The sequence below is a fragment of the Phacochoerus africanus genome, chromosome 1 (genome assembly GCF_016906955.1).
Source record: "Phacochoerus africanus isolate WHEZ1 chromosome 1, ROS_Pafr_v1, whole genome shotgun sequence".
Classification (NCBI taxonomy): domain Eukaryota; kingdom Metazoa; phylum Chordata; class Mammalia; order Artiodactyla; family Suidae; genus Phacochoerus; species Phacochoerus africanus.
The window spans coordinates 40270935-40288857 of record NC_062544.1 but is presented as its reverse complement, the minus strand read 5'-3'; the positions used below and the strand labels follow the sequence as shown (position 1 = coordinate 40288857).

The 17923-nt window shown below is 39.0% G+C and overlaps 2 protein-coding genes across 5 annotated transcripts in view; one reads left to right on the top strand and one right to left on the bottom strand.

Moving 5' to 3' along the window:
* ERCC8 (ERCC excision repair 8, CSA ubiquitin ligase complex subunit) overlaps nucleotides 1-842 on the bottom strand; it is a 65699-nt gene extending 64857 nt beyond the window's left edge. For 3 of the 4 annotated variants that reach the window (XM_047754996.1, XM_047755140.1, XM_047755061.1), the window contains exon 1: nucleotides 686-842. In XM_047754996.1, the coding sequence (XP_047610952.1) occupies nucleotides 686-762 (77 nt within the window). In that variant the 5' untranslated portion in view covers nucleotides 763-842. The remainder of the gene's footprint in view (nucleotides 1-685) is intronic. The other variant, XM_047755217.1, reaches the window with a different exon arrangement.
* A 67-nt stretch (nucleotides 843-909) lies between these two features.
* The window catches only part of NDUFAF2 (NADH:ubiquinone oxidoreductase complex assembly factor 2), a 180962-nt gene continuing 163948 nt past the window's right edge, over nucleotides 910-17923 (top strand). Inside the window, exon 1 of the mRNA XM_047755408.1 lies at nucleotides 910-1132. Coding sequence (XP_047611364.1) covers nucleotides 1006-1132 — 127 coding nt within the window. The 5' untranslated portion in view covers nucleotides 910-1005. The remainder of the gene's footprint in view (nucleotides 1133-17923) is intronic.

Here is a 17923-nt window from a genome sequence, read left to right as displayed (position 1 = left end):
CCTCTCTGCTGAATCCTCTGCTGTAGTTACGTTAAACTTTGTTCATTTCTGGCCCGTGCTCTGCCTTTAACATATTGCTTAGCACATAGAAGGATCTCACTAAATACATCGACAGAATGAAAGACGGAATTCTTGGAGGAGAGTTACTCCTTGGGCGGTGAGGAAGGAAGGAGGGAGAAGGAATAAAGTAAAACAAAAATATCCTTGGGAGTTCCCTGGTGGCCCAGTCGGTTAAGGATTCAGCCTTGTCACTGCTGTGGCTCTGGTTACAACTGTGGCTAGGGTTGGATCCCTGGTCCTAGAACTTCCCTATGTCCCAGGCCGGGCCAAAAACCAAAACAAACCAAAACATAAAAAACCCGCAAATTTAAAGAATGTGTGTGTGCCTGTATAATTGAGTTACTTTTCTATACAGCAGAAATTGGCACACTAAATCATAAAATACCGAATTAAAAAAAACACAAAAATATCCTCATTAGGTTTATAGCGCCTTCACCCGATTCCGCGATCGTACCCACCTGCCTACAGGTATACAACAGATATTTTATTTTTTCAAGACACAGGAGTAAAGTCGAGCGTGGTGGGAGTAAAAGGATAATGAGGAGGGAAAGTATGAGCAAGGCTAACATAGCCATTGGTTCAGATTTTAACTGGCGTACTAGAGAAAAACTAAGGTTTTCTTTACCTCCGTGTGGACTCCGCTCTCCGCAGGCGAAGAGGGTCCTCCAAACCCGCTTGTCGCGCCGACAAAAACCCTAGCATCCCTTCCTTTTACCCTAGGTGGAGACCTGGACGCCGCCATAACAGAACTCGGAGGCAGCGGGTGTAGCAGCGGAGTCTCACATTGGTTAAGCATGATGCGATCCCACCAATGGTGAGTGCCGTTACTAGAGGGTGGATTGCTCTGAGCCGGTGGGCGGGGTCGGCGGCGGGGGCGTTCTCCCCTTGGTAGCCTGGATCCCGGCAGGTCTTACCGCTACTGGTGCTGGAAGGTGATCCGGAAACATGGGCTGGCCTCAGGGTTTGTTCCGCGTCTTGTGGCGAGCACTGTCGAAGGAAGTGAAGGAGCAAGTGGGCACAGACCGGTTCGGGAACAAATACTACTATATCCCGGAGCACAAGAACTGGAGAGGTGAGATGTGGGCAGGGGCGGAGGTTGCGCGGTCACCAAGTGAGAGGAAAGGGGGAGCGTCTAGTTAACTAAAGCGACGTGCGGCCCTTGTGATAATCACCAGAGTGCACAACCCGAGTTGGTTATCTCGCCGCCCCCTCCACTCTGGCCGCTGGCTTTGCGTCCGCTCTGGGTGAGCGGCACCATGTGTGACCGAGGTACCTCAGCTGCAGCGCCGGGGTCCGCAGCCTGCCGCGGCTGGCGCTAGCACCGCACTCACCCTTCGCCCAGCACCTACAGTCTTGCCGGTGGAGGGCGCCCCAGTGTGGGTGTTTACCACGGGGCGACGTAGACGGGGACTAGTCCACTGAGGCCTTTTACCAAAGGTGCTTGAAGTGGCGGGGAAGTGCCTTTCCTCCTCCGTGCCTGCTTTGGGAGCAGGCCGGCGTGAAGTAATTTAAGAGGTGTATTTTCAGCGCCTCCGCTCTCATCTTTCTTAGCGTTAATCTTTTTTTCCCCGTGACTTTGGCATTGGCCCCATGCGTCACCTTCCTTATGGCCAAAACTGTCCGAAGTAGGTCCATGTACAGTGACAGTATGGAAGAAGATACCCGCAAGGCTCCAGGTTACCTTTACTGCGAGGTTGCCCTCCAGAAACTTGTTGAGCTCACTTTAAGATACATGGTTCTAACCGTGTTTCTGTGTAGGAATGTGCAAAGTCTTGGTGTTTGGGGAGGTAGGGACCTTCCTCTCCATTGAAATCACACCACGTGGCAGCCGTCATAAGCTGTATTGTTCAAACATCACGATTTCAGAAGATCTCAAGCTTTGGGTTTAGAAACGTTTGGGTAAGAATCTCGACTTTGATACCTAATAGCTGAGGGATCATGGACAAAATATTTATCCTCCCCAAGTCTTAGTATCTTCACCTCAAAGTTAGAGATGATAATAATAGCAACAATATTGAGAAGCACTAAGACCTTTCAAAGTTGTGTTCTATTCATTTCCTGTAACGCCTGACAGAGGATTTCTCCTTCATTCCTAGTGGAGCACAGGTAAAGTGTGTTGCGGGATTTATTACTCAAACTTGTTTTGCCTAGCCCTTTTCTGTAACTTAATATTTTAGACTTGTTTCTCTAATGAACATGTAGATTCTAACAGAGCAGTAAATAACCTAGCTTGGTGGTGAAGTATTTCTTGACAGATTGCAAGCAGGGTGAAAGGTGTTTCTTTTCCATAAGTTATTATTATTAGGGCTGCACCTGGGGTATGTGGAGGTTCCCAGGCTAGGGGTCTAAACAGAGCAGCAGCTGTCTGCCTATGACACAGCCATAGCAACGCCAGATCTGACCTACACCATAGCTCACAGCAATGTGGGATCCTTAACCCACTGAGCAAGGCCAGGGGTCAGACTTGCAACCTCATGATTCCTAGTCCCATTTTTTTCCACTGCGCCACGACGGGAACTCCTCCATAAATTATTGAGTAACATTTTAAAAAATATGAAGACAGTGAGAGTTCCTGCTGTGGCGCAGTGGGTTAAGAATCAGACTGCAGTTGCTCCCATTGCTGTGGAGAAGCCAGTTTGATCCTCCACCCAGCGGATTCTGCCTTGCCACAGCTGCCTCTCTGGATTCAGGCCCTGGCCCAGGAACTTCCAGATGCCACAGGCAGCCAAAAAAAAGGAAAAAGAAAAGAAAACATTAGATAGACCTCCTTTTTTAAAATTTTTTTTTATTTTATTAACGTGTAACTTACATACAGTAACATTCATTCTTTTTGATGTAGGGTTTTGGGGTTTTTTTTGGGTGGGCATGTGGCATGTGGAAGTTCTAGGGCCACAGAGCTGTAACCATAGCCACAGAAGTGAACACGCCTGGTCTTTAACCCGCTGAGCCACCAAGGAACTCCTAGGATTTTATGATTTTTGCAAATGCATAGAGTCCTTTAAGTATCACCTCAATCAACATATAGAACAGTTCCCTCACCACCAAAGTCCCTCCTACCCCTTAGTAGCTCATTCCCTCACCCTATACCCAGCCCTGGGCAACCCCTGATCTGTTTTATGTTCGTATAGTTTTGCTTGTTCTAGAATATCATATAAATGGAGTTACACAGGATGTAGTCTTTTGAATCTAGCTTATTTCACATGGTATAGTGCAACTGAGATTCATCCATGTGTCAGTAGTTCCTTTTTATTACTGAGTAGTATTCTGTTGAATTGCTTTATCATAGTTTGATATCCATTCATTACCTGAAGGATGGACATTTATTTAGGTTGTTTCTAGTTTTTGGTGATGGTGCAAAGCTTCTAAAAACATTCCTATATAGGGTTTTGTGTGAACATAATTTTTCTTGGGGGAACATCTAGGAGTGGGATTACTGAGTTGTGTGGTAAGTGTACATGTAACTACCAAACTATTCTCCAAATTGTACCATTTTTCATTCCTAACAGCAATGCAGGATACCTCTAGTTTCACATTCTCACCAGCATTTGGTTTTGTCAGTTTTTTGTTTTTTATTTTTATTTTAGCTATTCTAATAGGTGGATAGTGTTATCTCATTTTGGTTTTAATTTTCATTTTCCCAATGACTGAGGATGTTGAGAATCTTTTCTTGTGCTTATTTGCCATCCATAGAGCTTTGACAAAGTAGCCATTCAATCTTTTGACCATTAAAAAAAATTTGTATCAATTTCATTTCATTGAAAATACAGTATCATTTAGGAAGACTAAATTAACACAGTCATATGTATTCTAAAATAATATAATTTATGAGTCAAGGATATGTTTATTTTTATTATAATATCAAGTTGTTCTTCCAAAGTGCTTATGCCAACTTATGCTTCCATTAGCTTGATATTTTGAATCCATATACTCTTGGTTGTGAGAAAACTAGGCTTTTACTGATGATGTATTAGAATCACTGTGTACTGCTGTCTAATCTCTGTGTGCCTCAGCTCTTAGATAATTGTGGCCTGTTGCACAGATGTGTTGTATGTATAGTCTATAAGTACCATTACATGTTTCCTAAGACTTAGGGAAGATATTTTTAGTTTTAAAGCAGATTTTCAAAAAATAAGTCATCTAACTTTTCTATTTCCTTGATATGAAAGGTGGTTCTTTTTTTTTTTTTTTTTCCCTGCTTTTCAGATCTGCACTTGCAGCATATGGAGGTTCCCAGGCTAGGGGTTCATTTGGAGCCATAGCTGCCAGCCTACCCCACAGCCACAGCAACATCAGATCTGAGCTGTGTCTGCGACCTACACCAGCAGATCAGCTCATGGCAACTCCAGACCCTCAACCTACTGAATGAGACCAGGGATTGAACCCACAACCTCATGGTTCCTAGTTGGATTCATTTCCACTGTGATACAGTGGTTGAACTCGAGCCACAGTAGTGACCAGAGCCATAGCAGTGACAACCTGCTGAGCCACTAGGAAACTCCCTGAAAGGTGGTTCTTTAGAGGGCTCCCTGAGTTTTCTCTGAATTGCATAAATTGTTGAGCATTTAACACCACCAATGACGAGTATTTAAGAACCCTTTAGAGGAAATTAATTTTTATTTTAATGCAGTTAATTACTGTGGTGTCAGTCTTCAAAGAACTACTGTATTTTCCAGTAGGCTGTTATTTAATAAGAAAAATCTGTTGTTATACAATTCAAAATAAATTTCTTGAGTTTTTCTAGTCAGTTGAATTTAAGTTTAGAATTGTTGAAATTTTAATTTTTTTTTTAAAAAAGCACATTGACTTCTCAGAATAAAAATATTATGAGTATAGCATGTACTTAGCATTTTTAATAATAAAGTGTTGATCAACATTTTTATTGAAAGTTTGCTTGCTCTGTGGTAGATTACTTAGTAAAAGTTTCCTCAAATAAACGTTATCTAGAAAATTCCTTTGTTATTGCACCCTTTTTATTTGTAATTTCTCTTCTTTATCCATCTGATTCCATGTTTAAACTCTTGTCCTTTCTAAGATAAATTCTTGTGTTTGTATACTTGATTCTGACTAGAACCTCTTCGAACCTTGTTTTATTATTTTTATCTCTTCTTCTTGCACATCTGTTAAGCATCTGCACCCAGATAAAAACTAACAAGTTTATTATGAAGAACTGTTTTGAGTTGTTAATTTGCTAATAGATATCATGAATGTCCAGATTTGAGGAGTGGGGGTGGATATTGTGCATAATTTGCAAAAAAACATCTGTGTATTGTATTTGGTTCTGGACACCACACTTTAGGAGAGATGCTTGAAAATGTTGAGTGTCCAGATGGGGTAGTTAAGATGATTAAATTTTCTAGAAATTATATCTATGATATCTAAGTCTTGAGGAAGTTTACTCTGTGAAGAGAAGATTTAGGAGGAGCTTCAAGTATTTGAAAAATTGTAGTATAGAAAAGGATTAGGCTCATCTGAGTAGTCCTTTTACTCAGAATTTAGATCAGAGGGTAGATGTTTACAAAGAAACCACTTTCAGGGTGGGAGGGATAAATTAGAAGTTTGGGATTAGCAGGTGCAAACTGCTATTTATAAAATAGATAACCAGCAAGGCCCTACTGTAAAGCACAGGTAACTATATTCGATATCTTGTAATAATATATAATAGAAAAGAATATGAAAAAGAATATATATATATAAAACTGACTCACATTGCTGTATGTCAGAAACTATCACCACATTGGAAATCAACTACAAAAAAATAAAGAAACAACTTTTAGATTACTAGAACTATGCTAGAAAAAAGAAGAGTGTGGCTTATGTTTGATTGTAGCTGGGAGAAGTTAGGGAGATAAGTAGCTGGAAACATATGGTTAGCACCTTGAAGGATAGATATGATTTTACAAAGACTGGTACAAGAGTATTCCTAGTCGGACCTGGAAAGGGGTAGGAAATACCACAGACATTAGAGGATAGTCTCCTGTGGGTAGACTTTAGTGTAAAATAACAAGAGAAAGTTCTTCTAGTGAGCAAATGGGCAGGGGTCAGATTATCAAAAGCCTCGCTTCATTCTATAGGTAGTAGGTAGCCATTGAAAAAGAAAAGTTTCTGACATGATTATTAGCGAAATGACTCTGGAAGCCCTATGGAAGATTAGCTAGAGTGGGGGAGGGAGGGTTCTAAAATACTATTAGGTGGGAGCATTGTTAGATTTACCATGATCCTAGAAAGAGATCTTACTGGACTGAAGTGATGGAAGTGGGGAAAAAAGTTTTGATTTAGCAAAATTTTTGGACTTGATAATGAATTAGACTGGTAGAAAGAGAAAGAAAACAGGAGAGGCCAAACATGATTTCATTGTTTTAATTCTGGAGTACTGGTGGATGGTGGTGTACTGATTCATGTAAATAGAGGCTAAAAGGAACTAGTGCAAATAGAGAAGCAGACTTTAGCTTTGGGTTGATAGAAGAGTAAACAGAGCTTGTTGCTTGTAACAGAGCAACTGTATAGTCAAGCAATTATATACTTAGAAGTGCAGTTCCAAAGATGTAAGTGATTAAAATACAAATTTGGAAGCCATCTTAATATAGGTGGTCTGTACAACTGATAGTTGGATTCAAGCAGAGAAAGAATAATAATAACATGAGATTAAGAGACAGGTATTTGGGTACTCTGTCATTTCAGTGGCTTCTCATTGCCTGAGAATAAATGCTAACTACCTTGCTGGCACTCATGATCTTTGAGAACATCTTGAACATGGTATTTGTTTTTAATTTAATCTTTAGATCATTGGTTCTATAAGAAGTCTTTAAATTTATGCCATTAAGAGAACTCAAACCTGAAAGCTTACATGACTTTCTATCAGAGAGTTGAACCGGATAAATAATTTTCAGCACCAAAAAAATGTTAAAATTAATTGATTGTAGCTATTTAAGAGTTACATCCAGTCTGTTACTTTTCATAATACTGAGCTTCAGTTGATGTTTCCAAGATGGAGTTGGTTTGGGGGCAAGGCAGTGACAGCAGTGGACAGTAGGTAACAGTGATGCCTTCTTTTAGAATCCAGGACACATATTTTATCAAACCTGGTAGATATATTTTTGGAACACATTTTTAAAAACTGTAGAACCTTCATTATGGCTTTAGGTGTAGTGAATTGTTTACACTAGGCTACTGGCAGTGATTTTAGAACTAATAATTGTGAAATAAATCATTTCAAATTCAGCATTTTATTAGGAAATATTGCATTCTAAAGGATTTTTTTCATTTTGTTCTGTTTTAAAATGAAGCATTATTTCTACATTTATAAAAATTGTGAGCAAAGAAAAATCCTGCTAAGATTTTAGTGAAAGCACTTACTGCCAAATTATATTTTCTATATTTATGAGTAAATTTAGACTCATGAATATTTAGATTATCAGTGTGCCAAACACATTGTTTATAATAACATTTCATAGATTTGACATTTCATGCTTTTTGATTAAAAAAAAAATGGCCTTTAAAATATGGAGTTCCCAGACACTTTTGGGAAACCAAATCAGGGAAGGTATAAACCACACTTTAAGGGTGATAATTTAAAATTGAGGTTTGTCAATCTACAATTTAACTTGGTTTAAAATTGAAGTTTTTTAAAAAAATATTCCCGTGTGCTTCCTTTAAAAAAAAATTAGTTGGATTTTACCATTTTTCTAACTGAAGAATCACTTCAATTTTATCTGTTTATCTATTTATCTTTCTTGGATTATGAAATATTTCAAACACTAAAAATAAGATGATAAAACAAACCTCCATGTACCCATTACTAACTTTAGACAGTTATCAACTCAGCTAAATTTTATTTTCTCTCTATTCCCTACTCACCTATCCTTATTTTGAAGCAAATACCAACTTACCTATAAACATTTCAGTATATATCTCTTGAACACAAAGATTCCTCTTTTTTTTCTTCTTCTACTTTTGTCTTTTTAGGGCCGCACCTGTGGCACATGGAGGTTCCCAGGCTAGGGGTCCATTAGAGCTACAGCTGCCAGCCTATGCCGCAGCCACATCCACAGCCACAGCCACCCAGGATCCGAGCCCTGTCTGTAACTTACATTACAGCTCTTGCCAGCCCCGGATTCCTAGCATACCGAGTGAGGCCAGGGATTGAACCTGCATCCTCATGGGTACTGGTTTAACCACTGAGCCACGACGGGAACTCTGAGACTCCTGTTTTTATCACATTTAAGAAACAGCAATTTTGGAGTTCCTGTCATGGCGTAGCAGAAACAAATATGACTAGGAACCATGAGAACACAGGTGCAATCCCTGGCCTCACTCAGTGAGTTAAGGATCTGGCGTTGCTGTGAGCTGTGGTGTAGGTCGCAAATGTGGCTCGTATCCCGCATTGCTATGGCTCTGGCATAGGCCGGCGGCTACAGCTCTGATTTGACCCCTAGCCTGGGAACCTCCATTTGCCTTGGGTGTGGCCCTAGCAAAGACAAAAAGACGAAAAAAAAAAAAGAATCAGCAATTCCTTAATATCAAATATTCTGTCCTTCACATTTCAGTTTGTCCTATATAATGCTCTTATTTATTGATTAGTTCATTTATTTATTTTTGCAGCTGATATAAATTGAGCTCCAAAGTCTTTACATTATTATCACTAATAGGTTTCCTCTTTATGTTAATTTTTTCTCTCTCTCATACACACACACACACCCCTGCTTTTCTGGGAGTGGGTGTTGACAAAAAGTTACTTAAAAAAAAGCGTTTAACCCACTTATGTTTGTTGTAAGAAGTATTGTATTTTGTCTTACTTGAGTCATCTTATTTTCTATGCTTTGTTGTTCATGTCTTCTTATTCCTGACTACCTTTTTAGATGTCTTTTGCAGCATAGCCCTCATTTTACTTCTCACTGACTGTGCTGAGACCTCAGTGAGTGCTACAGGCCTGTGGCTTTCTGTAGGACTCTGATAGAATTTCTCTGGGAGAGTGTACACACAGTGCTCAGGATGCCTTTGCTTTCAGCCCCATGGGAATCTTAAGAATGTCAGCATCAGGTCAGAGTTGTAGTTGCCTTTGAGAAATAGGCTAGGAGCTCATTGGGATGCTTAGTACATGCTGTTGTTTGGTGCCTTAAAAAAAAAAATCTTACTTTGTGACATTTTACAAGCTGTTCATGTCACTAATAAGTAGGCCTCCCTGTTAGGAGCACTGGTGGCATTTCCAAATTCCTTTGACTTGACTCATTTCCCCCTTGCTCTCAGACCTGCTGCTCTAAGCTTGGAGTTTTCTCAGTACTTCTTTTTGGGAAAATCCATAGGAATTATTTCTAGGATGGCCTGTTATGTATGTGCTGATTTACAGATCAGTCAGCATTGTTGAGTTTGCCTTCCACCTCATCTCCTACCATTCATTCATTTTCTCTTGTGAACAAATATTTGTTCAGCACTGCTTTATGCAAAACATAACTGTTTTATGTATTTCAGATCTATTGGTCACAGTTTCTCACCTTTTGATGATTTCCTTTATCAGTTTTCCAGTGTAGCTACATCCTCTGTTCTTTAATAAATTCAATAGGACTTGGGGAGATAAATGAGATAAACATGAATCTATGGCTGTTTTAAACTGAAGTTTACATATTTAATTTGTAACACAAATTAGGAACACATTTTTTCTTCTGTTTATTTCCAACTTACCATAGCCTCTAGTCTTTTTTGTAATATTTCCATTAATGATAGCTATCATTCATCAAGTGTTAACCCTAATTATTTCATGTCATTACAACAACTTTATAACTAGGGATTATTATCCTTATCTTAAACATGAGCTGTTTGTCTCATTTTGAATACATAAATGAATTTCATGTTTGTTTGCCTGCGTACAGAGTAGGTGCTCAAAAGACAGCTTTTTAATGAATTGAGATACTTACGGAGCCAGAAGTATAAAAACAAAGTAAGATTTTAAAAAACCATAGTAAATGATGAGCTAGATGTACAAAATCTTAAAGCATGTGATTAAGGCATATTTTTCTCTTTATTCTGATAAATGGACCAAATTATTCTTCAGGGACTGAAATAAGAGTATCTTGGAGTTCCTGCTATGGCACAAGGGCATCAGTGGCGTCTTGGGAGAACTGGGATGCAGGTTCGATCCCGAGACCTGCATAGTGGGTTAATTTAAGGATCTGGCATTTGCGTCTTGGGTCGCAACTGTGGCTCAGATCTGTTCCTTGGCCTGGGAACTACATATGCGCAGAGAAGCCAAAAAAAAAGTCGTCTTTTCTGTAACTTTTTTAGTGTGGTTCTAGTTTGAACTTAACTTCGTTGCTAGCATCAAACAGTCGTGGGAGTTCCCGTTGTGGTCAGTGGTAACAAACCCAACTAGTGTCCATGAGGATTCGGATTCGATCACTGGCGGCACTCAGTGGGTTAAGGATCTGGCTTTGCCATGAACTGTGGTGTAGGTCGAAGTCCCAGCTGGAATATGGTTTTGGTGTGGCTGTGGCATAGGCTGGCAGCTGCAGCTCTGATTCGACCCCTAACCTGGGAACTACCTTATGGTGTGGGTGTGGCACTAAAAAGGAAAATAATGTACCCAGTTATATTTTTTTTGCTTTCAGGACAAATATATCATCATCTGATAATTTAAAACCTGCAACAGAGCTGCATTGTTTTTGATGATGTCACCTCAACTTATTTGTATTTAATATTTAAAAATCCTAAAAACTATAATTAATTGGTATTCAATTAAGATGTAGTTATTGAAAGTCAGACAAACCAAATGGTCAGAATTATTAAGTAGTAGGTAATTGGAAGATCATGATACAGTTCTTTTGAATGTGATATACAGTTTGTGAAATAACAAAGACATTTCATGTTTTTCAGCAGGTGGCAGCATTGTCTTAAATATGTAATCTTTCAGTTTATAAAATATTTTCCTTTGAGCTGATTTGAGGAAGGAATCTTTTCTCTAAAATAATTGGATTTACATTTTTTCTTCAAAATAAACCCTGCACAACTGCTTTATGAAATGCTAATCTTAAGACAAGGGTTTCAACATGACACTATGGATTATTCCTAGTCAGTAATGTACAGTGATGTAAGTGACAATTGTTTTGAAAAATTGACCAAAGTTTTAAAGAAATCATACATATAAATTTTACAACAGTAAGTAATATTTTATCTTGAGTTGTCAGAGATAATATAATATAATAATAACCAGGACTCATTAAATTTCTGGAATATCCTAAAATGTTTTATGATTTTAATTAAAACCTGCCTTCTATTTAGGGATACCTAAAAATAGTTGGACTTACTTTAAAATCCTTTTTTGAATTTAAATAATAAAAATTATTAATTTTTAATATAGGTTATCTCAGTGTAGTCTCAATGTTGGAATTTTCATTTTCTTATCTTCATTGCAAAATTTCATTTCTTTTTTTTTTTTTTTGTCTTTTGTCCCTTTATGGCCGAACTAGCGGCATATGGAGGTTCCCAGGGTAGGAGTCTAATCAGAGCTGTTGCTGCTGGCCTATGCCACAGCCACAGCAACACCAGATCCGAGCCACGTCTTTAATCTACACCACAGCTCACGGCAACGCCGGATCCTTAAAACACTGAGTGAGGCCAGATATTGAACCCTCAACCTCATGGTTCCTAGTCAGATTCATTTCTGCTGTGCCACGATGAGAAATGCTGAAATTTCATTTCTTAATTGTGTTCTCCTCTAAGATTGTTTCAGTTGCTTATTGAAATCCCTTAGTTTATATGTGTATGCATGCATGAACTGAAACACTTAGCTGTATTTTGGTAAAGGGAAAATAGCAACATTTTTCCCCCCCGTAGTCCTTGATTGCATTCCTATCTCATATCTGTAGAACCACATCTCTATCATACTTCGTGCAAGAGAGAAACAGTAGGATGAAATTATTCACAGTAATATAGGCAATTCTTTATACTGGCTTTAAAAAGAATTTAAGGAACCTTAATCTTCAATTCTGCCTTTCCCTGCCAGTTTTGATCAGAACTCGAAATTAATAATAAATGAGTGACTAAGCTATGTTATATCTAAATGAGGCTGAAAATATTTCATGTTAAGAGAAAAAACTCTTCTCTTTTGAGGATTTCAAGACTGCTTTATATTAAGAGTAGTAATGTCAGTAACGGCAATAACTATAATTAGTATTATTAAATCCTGTGAATTAGACACTATTCCTAGCACTTGTTGTGATTCATTGTATTCATGTAAGAATTACAACAAATGAAAAAAAATATATCTAGTGTTGATTTGTCAAGGTCATTTAGTGGTGAGCTCCATTTGTGTTCATCACAGACCTAAGTTTTTCAGTGTCAAGGTAAAGCACTTGAAACTGTTACTTTTCTGCTTAACCCTCACACTTTCCGAAGTACTACTCAGTTTAACAATTTGTTTCTGCTGCTATTTGGAGACTTTTTAAGTTTTAGTTATTCTATAAGAATTACAAAATTGAGGAGTTCCCACTGGTGCATCAGGTTAAGGACCTGGTGTTATCTCTGAGGCAGTGAGGTTTCCATCTCTAGCATGGATTTGATCTCCAGCCTGGTGCAGTGGGTTAAGGATCCAGCATTGCCCCAGCTGTGGCATAGGTTGCAGCTGCAGCTCAGGTTGACCCCTGGCCCAGGAACTTCCCTATGCTGCAGGTGTGGCTGAAAAAGAAAAAAAAAAAATTGAAATAGGAGATCAAGATGGCAGAGTAGGAGAATAGAAAACTCACCTCCTTCCATGAACACATCAAAAATACATCTCTGTATGGAACAATTTTCATTGAAAACTATTTGGAGAGTGGCAGAAAAACTCCCATACAACCAAGACTGTAAGAAAGATCCACACAGCATCTGGTAGGAAGGGAAGAGAGGTGATCAGATGAGGACCTGTGTCCCTGGGAGGGGACTCAGAAGAGGAGAATCCTCTATGGGTGCGAGCAGTTTGAGCCATATTTTGAGTGCCCCAGTCCTGGAGTTTGACACTGGGAAGCTGAGTCCCCTTGTCTGGTTGGAGGGCCAGTGGGATAACAGGAGGGTTTTGAAAGCCTGGACTCTGCTTGTGAGGAGTGTGCATATGCTTGCTTACTCCTAAAACAGAACTTACTGACATTGCATGGGTCACAGGGCAGTTTCTCATGACTGCCTTGGCACTTGCTCCAGCCCTGCTTGTTCCATGATAAAACAGCTCCATATTGGGGTGAGGGCTGCAGCAGCTGAGGGGAGAGCTTGGCTATGAGGCGCAAAGGTGTTTCAGACTTGGAGTGGTGTCTGAGCAGGGCGGGGTCAGCCATTACTGATGCTTACACAGGGAGTCCATCAGAAGCTCTCTGGGTTGATGACTGCAGCTGGGGCCAATACATCCCATGCCCAGACCCACACCTATTGCCCACACCAGTCCCTCTTGCTCTAACACTGCTTGCTTCTGGGGTGAGGGTGTTGGTACTGGAGAAGGGGGGGAGAACATACACTTAAAGGGAATGTAGTGAGCTCAAACCTAACCTTCAGAGCTTCTGCTCCAGCAGCTTGGGATTCATGTCCTCCACCCCCATAGGGTAGTATTGGACACTGATCACAGGAGAAGCCCTGACTCTCACCTGGCTCTCTTGCCCCTCTATCTCCAGCATCACCTCCTACCAAGGTGATAGCTGCCAGCCTAACATGGGGAGAGACATGATTTGTATTCACTTCAGACCTAGTTCTCCTGCCAAAGCCACTGGGCGTATGCAACCTGGGTAGGGATGCTCCCATACAAGGACATCACTTCAAGACTACAATAAATAACTTTTCCACCTAATTTCATAGAGACAGAGAAAGTTAAGGAGAATAAGAAGGCAGAAGAATTTGTTTGAATTGAGAGAGCATGAGAGAACCCAAAAAAAGTAGCTAATGAAACAGAAATGAATGATTTGCCAGTTAAAGAGTTCAAAACATTAGTATGAATTATGGAAAAGAATAAACACAGTGAGAATTGTAATAAGGAACTAGACAATATAAAAAAGACACAGTTGGAACAGAAGAATACAGTAACTGAAATGAAAAATACACTAGACAGAATTGACAGCAGACTAGGTGATAACAAAAAAAATGAATAAGTGATCCTGAAGATAGAGTAATGGAAATTGCCCAATCAGAACAGCAAAAAGAAAGACAATTTTTTTTAAATGAGAACAACTTAAGGAACTCTGAAACAATATCAGGCATACCAACAGTTGCATTAAAGTCCCAGAAGGAGAAGAGTCAGAGAAGGGGGTGAGAAAATATATTTGGTGAAATTATGGCTGAAAATTTCTCACAGTCTGAAGAAGAAAAAAGATATCCAGGTATAGGAATCACAGAGGGTTCCAAACAAGATAAATCCAAACAGACACACACCAAGACATCTCTTAATTAAAATGACAACAGTTAAAGAGATAATTCTAATAGCAACAAGAGAAAAACAAAGGATTATATGAAGGGAATCCCCATAAGGCTCTCAGCTGATTTTTCGGCACAAATTTTTCAGGCCTGAAGAGTGTGAGATGATATATTCAAAGTGGTGAAAGGGAAAAAAACTTGGAACCTAGGATACTCTGCCTATCAATATTATCATTTAGAATTGAAGGAAAGATAACTTCTCAGACAAGCAAAAACTAAGAGTTCATCAAAGGGTCTTCTCTAAGTGGAAAAGAAGAATGTATAGAAAAGGGAAAATCCCGCTAGTAAAGGCAAATATATAGTGGAGGCTGAGGATCAACAACATAAGTAAGCTAGTATAAAAATAAAAAAATTGTTAAATCAATTATAACTAGACTAATCAGTAAAGGGAAACATGAAGGTGTAAAATATGACATCAAAAATACAAAATGTAGGGAGGGGAGTAAAAATGTAGATCTTTTAGAATGTGTTTGAACTTAAATTAAAACAAATAGATATAGTTAGAGGTCAAGGTATATCAACCCCATGGTAACCACAAATCAAAAACCTGCAGTAGATATGCAAAACTAGAGAGAAAGTAACACAAACATGCTGTTAAAGAAAATCATCAAGCCACAAGTAGAAGAAACCAAAAGAAGGAAAGAATAGAGAACTACAAAAACAATCAGAAAACAAGTAACAAAATGGCAATAACATAACTATCAATAATAACTTTAAATGTCAATGGACTGAAGTTCCCACTGTGGGGAAGGATCCAGCATTGTCTCTGAAGTGGTGCAAGTTCAATCCTGGCCTGGCCCAGTGGGTTTAGGATCTGGCGTTGCCCCAGCTGTGGCATAGGCTGCTCAGATTTGATCCCTGGTGTGGGAACTTCCACATGAGTGTGGCCCAAAAAAACCCAAAACAAACTTCAATGGACTAAATGCTCCATTCAAAAGACATAGGGTGGCTGATTGGATAAAAAGAAAAGAGCCGTCTATATGCTGCTTATAGGAGGCCAACTTCAGAGATAACACACTGACAGAGAGGGGTTGGAAAAAGATACTGCATTGAAATAGGAGCAAAAAGTGAGCAATACTTGTAACAGACAAAATAGACATTAAAATGAAGTTTATAGCAAAAGACAAGGGCATTATATAGGGTAAAGGGAATAATACAAGGAGAGGATATAACACTCATTAACATATATGCTCCAAGCATAGGAACACCTAAATATATAAACAAATATTTACACACAAAGAGCAAGAAATTGACAGTAATACCATGGTGGTAGGTTCTTTAGCACCCCATTTACATTAATGGGCGGATCATCCAGAGAGAAAATCAGTAAGGAAAATGATCCTAAATGACACATTAGACCAGTTGGACTTAATATCAACAGGACATTCCATCCCCAAACAGCAGAATACATATTCTTTTCAAGTACATGAAATGTTCTCCAGATAAGTCACAAGCTAGATCGCAAAATAACCCTCAACACATTTAAGAGAATGGAAATTATATCAGGCCTTTTTTTCTGACACAATGACATGCACCTAGAAATCACTTGTAGGAAGAAAAATGGGAAAAGTATAAACGCATGGGGAACATGCTTTTTAAAAACTAAGAATTCAATGAAGAAATCAAAGAGGAAATCAGAAAATATGTTGAAATAAAAATGGAAACATAATTTTCCAAAATTTATAGGTTGTATCAAAAGTAGTTCTAAGAGAGCAGTTTATAGTGATATAGGCCTTTCTCAAGAAACAATTAAAATCTAGAGTTCCCGTGGCGCAGTGGTTAACGAATCCGACTAGGAACCATGAGGTTGTGGGTTCGATTGCTGCCCTTACTCAGTGGGTTAACGATCCTGCGTTGCCGTGAGCTATGGTGTAGGTTGCAGACGCGGCTCAGATCCCCATTGCTGTGGCTCTGGTGTAGGCTGGCAGCTACAGCTCCGATTCGACCCCTAGCCTGGAAACCTCCATATGCCGTGGGAGCGGCCCAAGAAACGGCAAAAAGACAAAAAAAAAAAAATTAAAATCTAAAACTACTGAAACTATTATTTAAAGGAATTACAAAAAGAATTAATAAAACCTAAAGTGAACAGAAGGTAGGAAAAAATAGAGAGGAAATACATAAAATAGAGACCAAAAAACCCATAGAAAGAAATCAGTTAAACCAAGACCTGTTTGTTTTTTTTGTTTGTTTGTTTTTTATCTTTTTGCTATTTCTTTGGGCCGCTCCCGTGGCATATGGAGGTTCCCAGGTTAGGGGTCGAATCGGAGCTATAGCCACTGGCCTACGCCAGAGCCACAGCAACGCGGGATCCGAGCCGCGTCTGCAACCTACACCATAGCTCACGGCAATGCTGGATCGTTAACCCACTGAGCAAGGGCAGGGACCGAACCCTCAACCTCATGGTTCCTAGTCGGATTCGTTAACCACTGCGCCATGACGGGAACTCCAAGACCTGTTTTTTTGAAAAGGTTAACAAAATTGGTAAATCTTTAGCCAGGCTTATCAAGGAAAAAAGGGAGAGGACCCAAATAAAAAATGAAACAAATTACAATCAGTATCACAAAAACACTAAAAAATTGTTATCTGAATTTTTCAGTGAACACTGAATATTACCAGCATTCTTTGTGGAATACCAGTTATATACCAACAGATGGGGCAACCTGGAAGAAATGGATGAATTCTTGAAACAAGCGACCTTCCAGTACTGAATCAGGAAGAAGCAGACAGTCTAAACAAACCAATCAGTAATAGTGAAATTGAAGTTGTAGTTAAAAAAAACAAAACTCCCAGCAAACAAAAGTCTGGAATCCAGTGGTTTCATGGGGGAATTCTACCAAACATAGAAAGAGCTAATACCTCTCCTTCTCAAACTGTTCCAAGAAATTGAAGAGCCCTCCCAGATTCATTCAAGGCTATCATTAACCTGATACTCAAACCACACAAAGACACTGCAAAAAAAAGAAAGTTATAGGAAAACTTCTGATGAATATAGACACAAAAGTTCTCAACAAAATATTAGCAAACTGGATTCAACAATATATAAAAAATGTCATACATCATGATCAAGAGGGATTTATCCCAGGGATACAAGGATGATTCATTATTTGCAAATCAATCTGTGGTCTACCGCGTTAACAAAAGGAAGGATAAAATCACATGATCATCTCAATGGATGCAGGCAAAGCATTTGACAAAATTCAACATCCACTCATGATAAAAACTGTCATCAAAGTGCGTGTAGAGGGGACATGTCTCAACATAATAAAGGCCTATTTATAACAAACCCATAGCTTGTATCATATTCAACAGTGAGAAACTAAAAGTCTTTCCTTTAAGGAATGAAACAAGGATACCTACCTATTGGAAGTGCTAGTAGCCACAGCAATCAGAGAAGAAGAAAAATAAAAAGCATCCTAATTGAAAGTGAAGAAAAGTTGTCACTATTTGC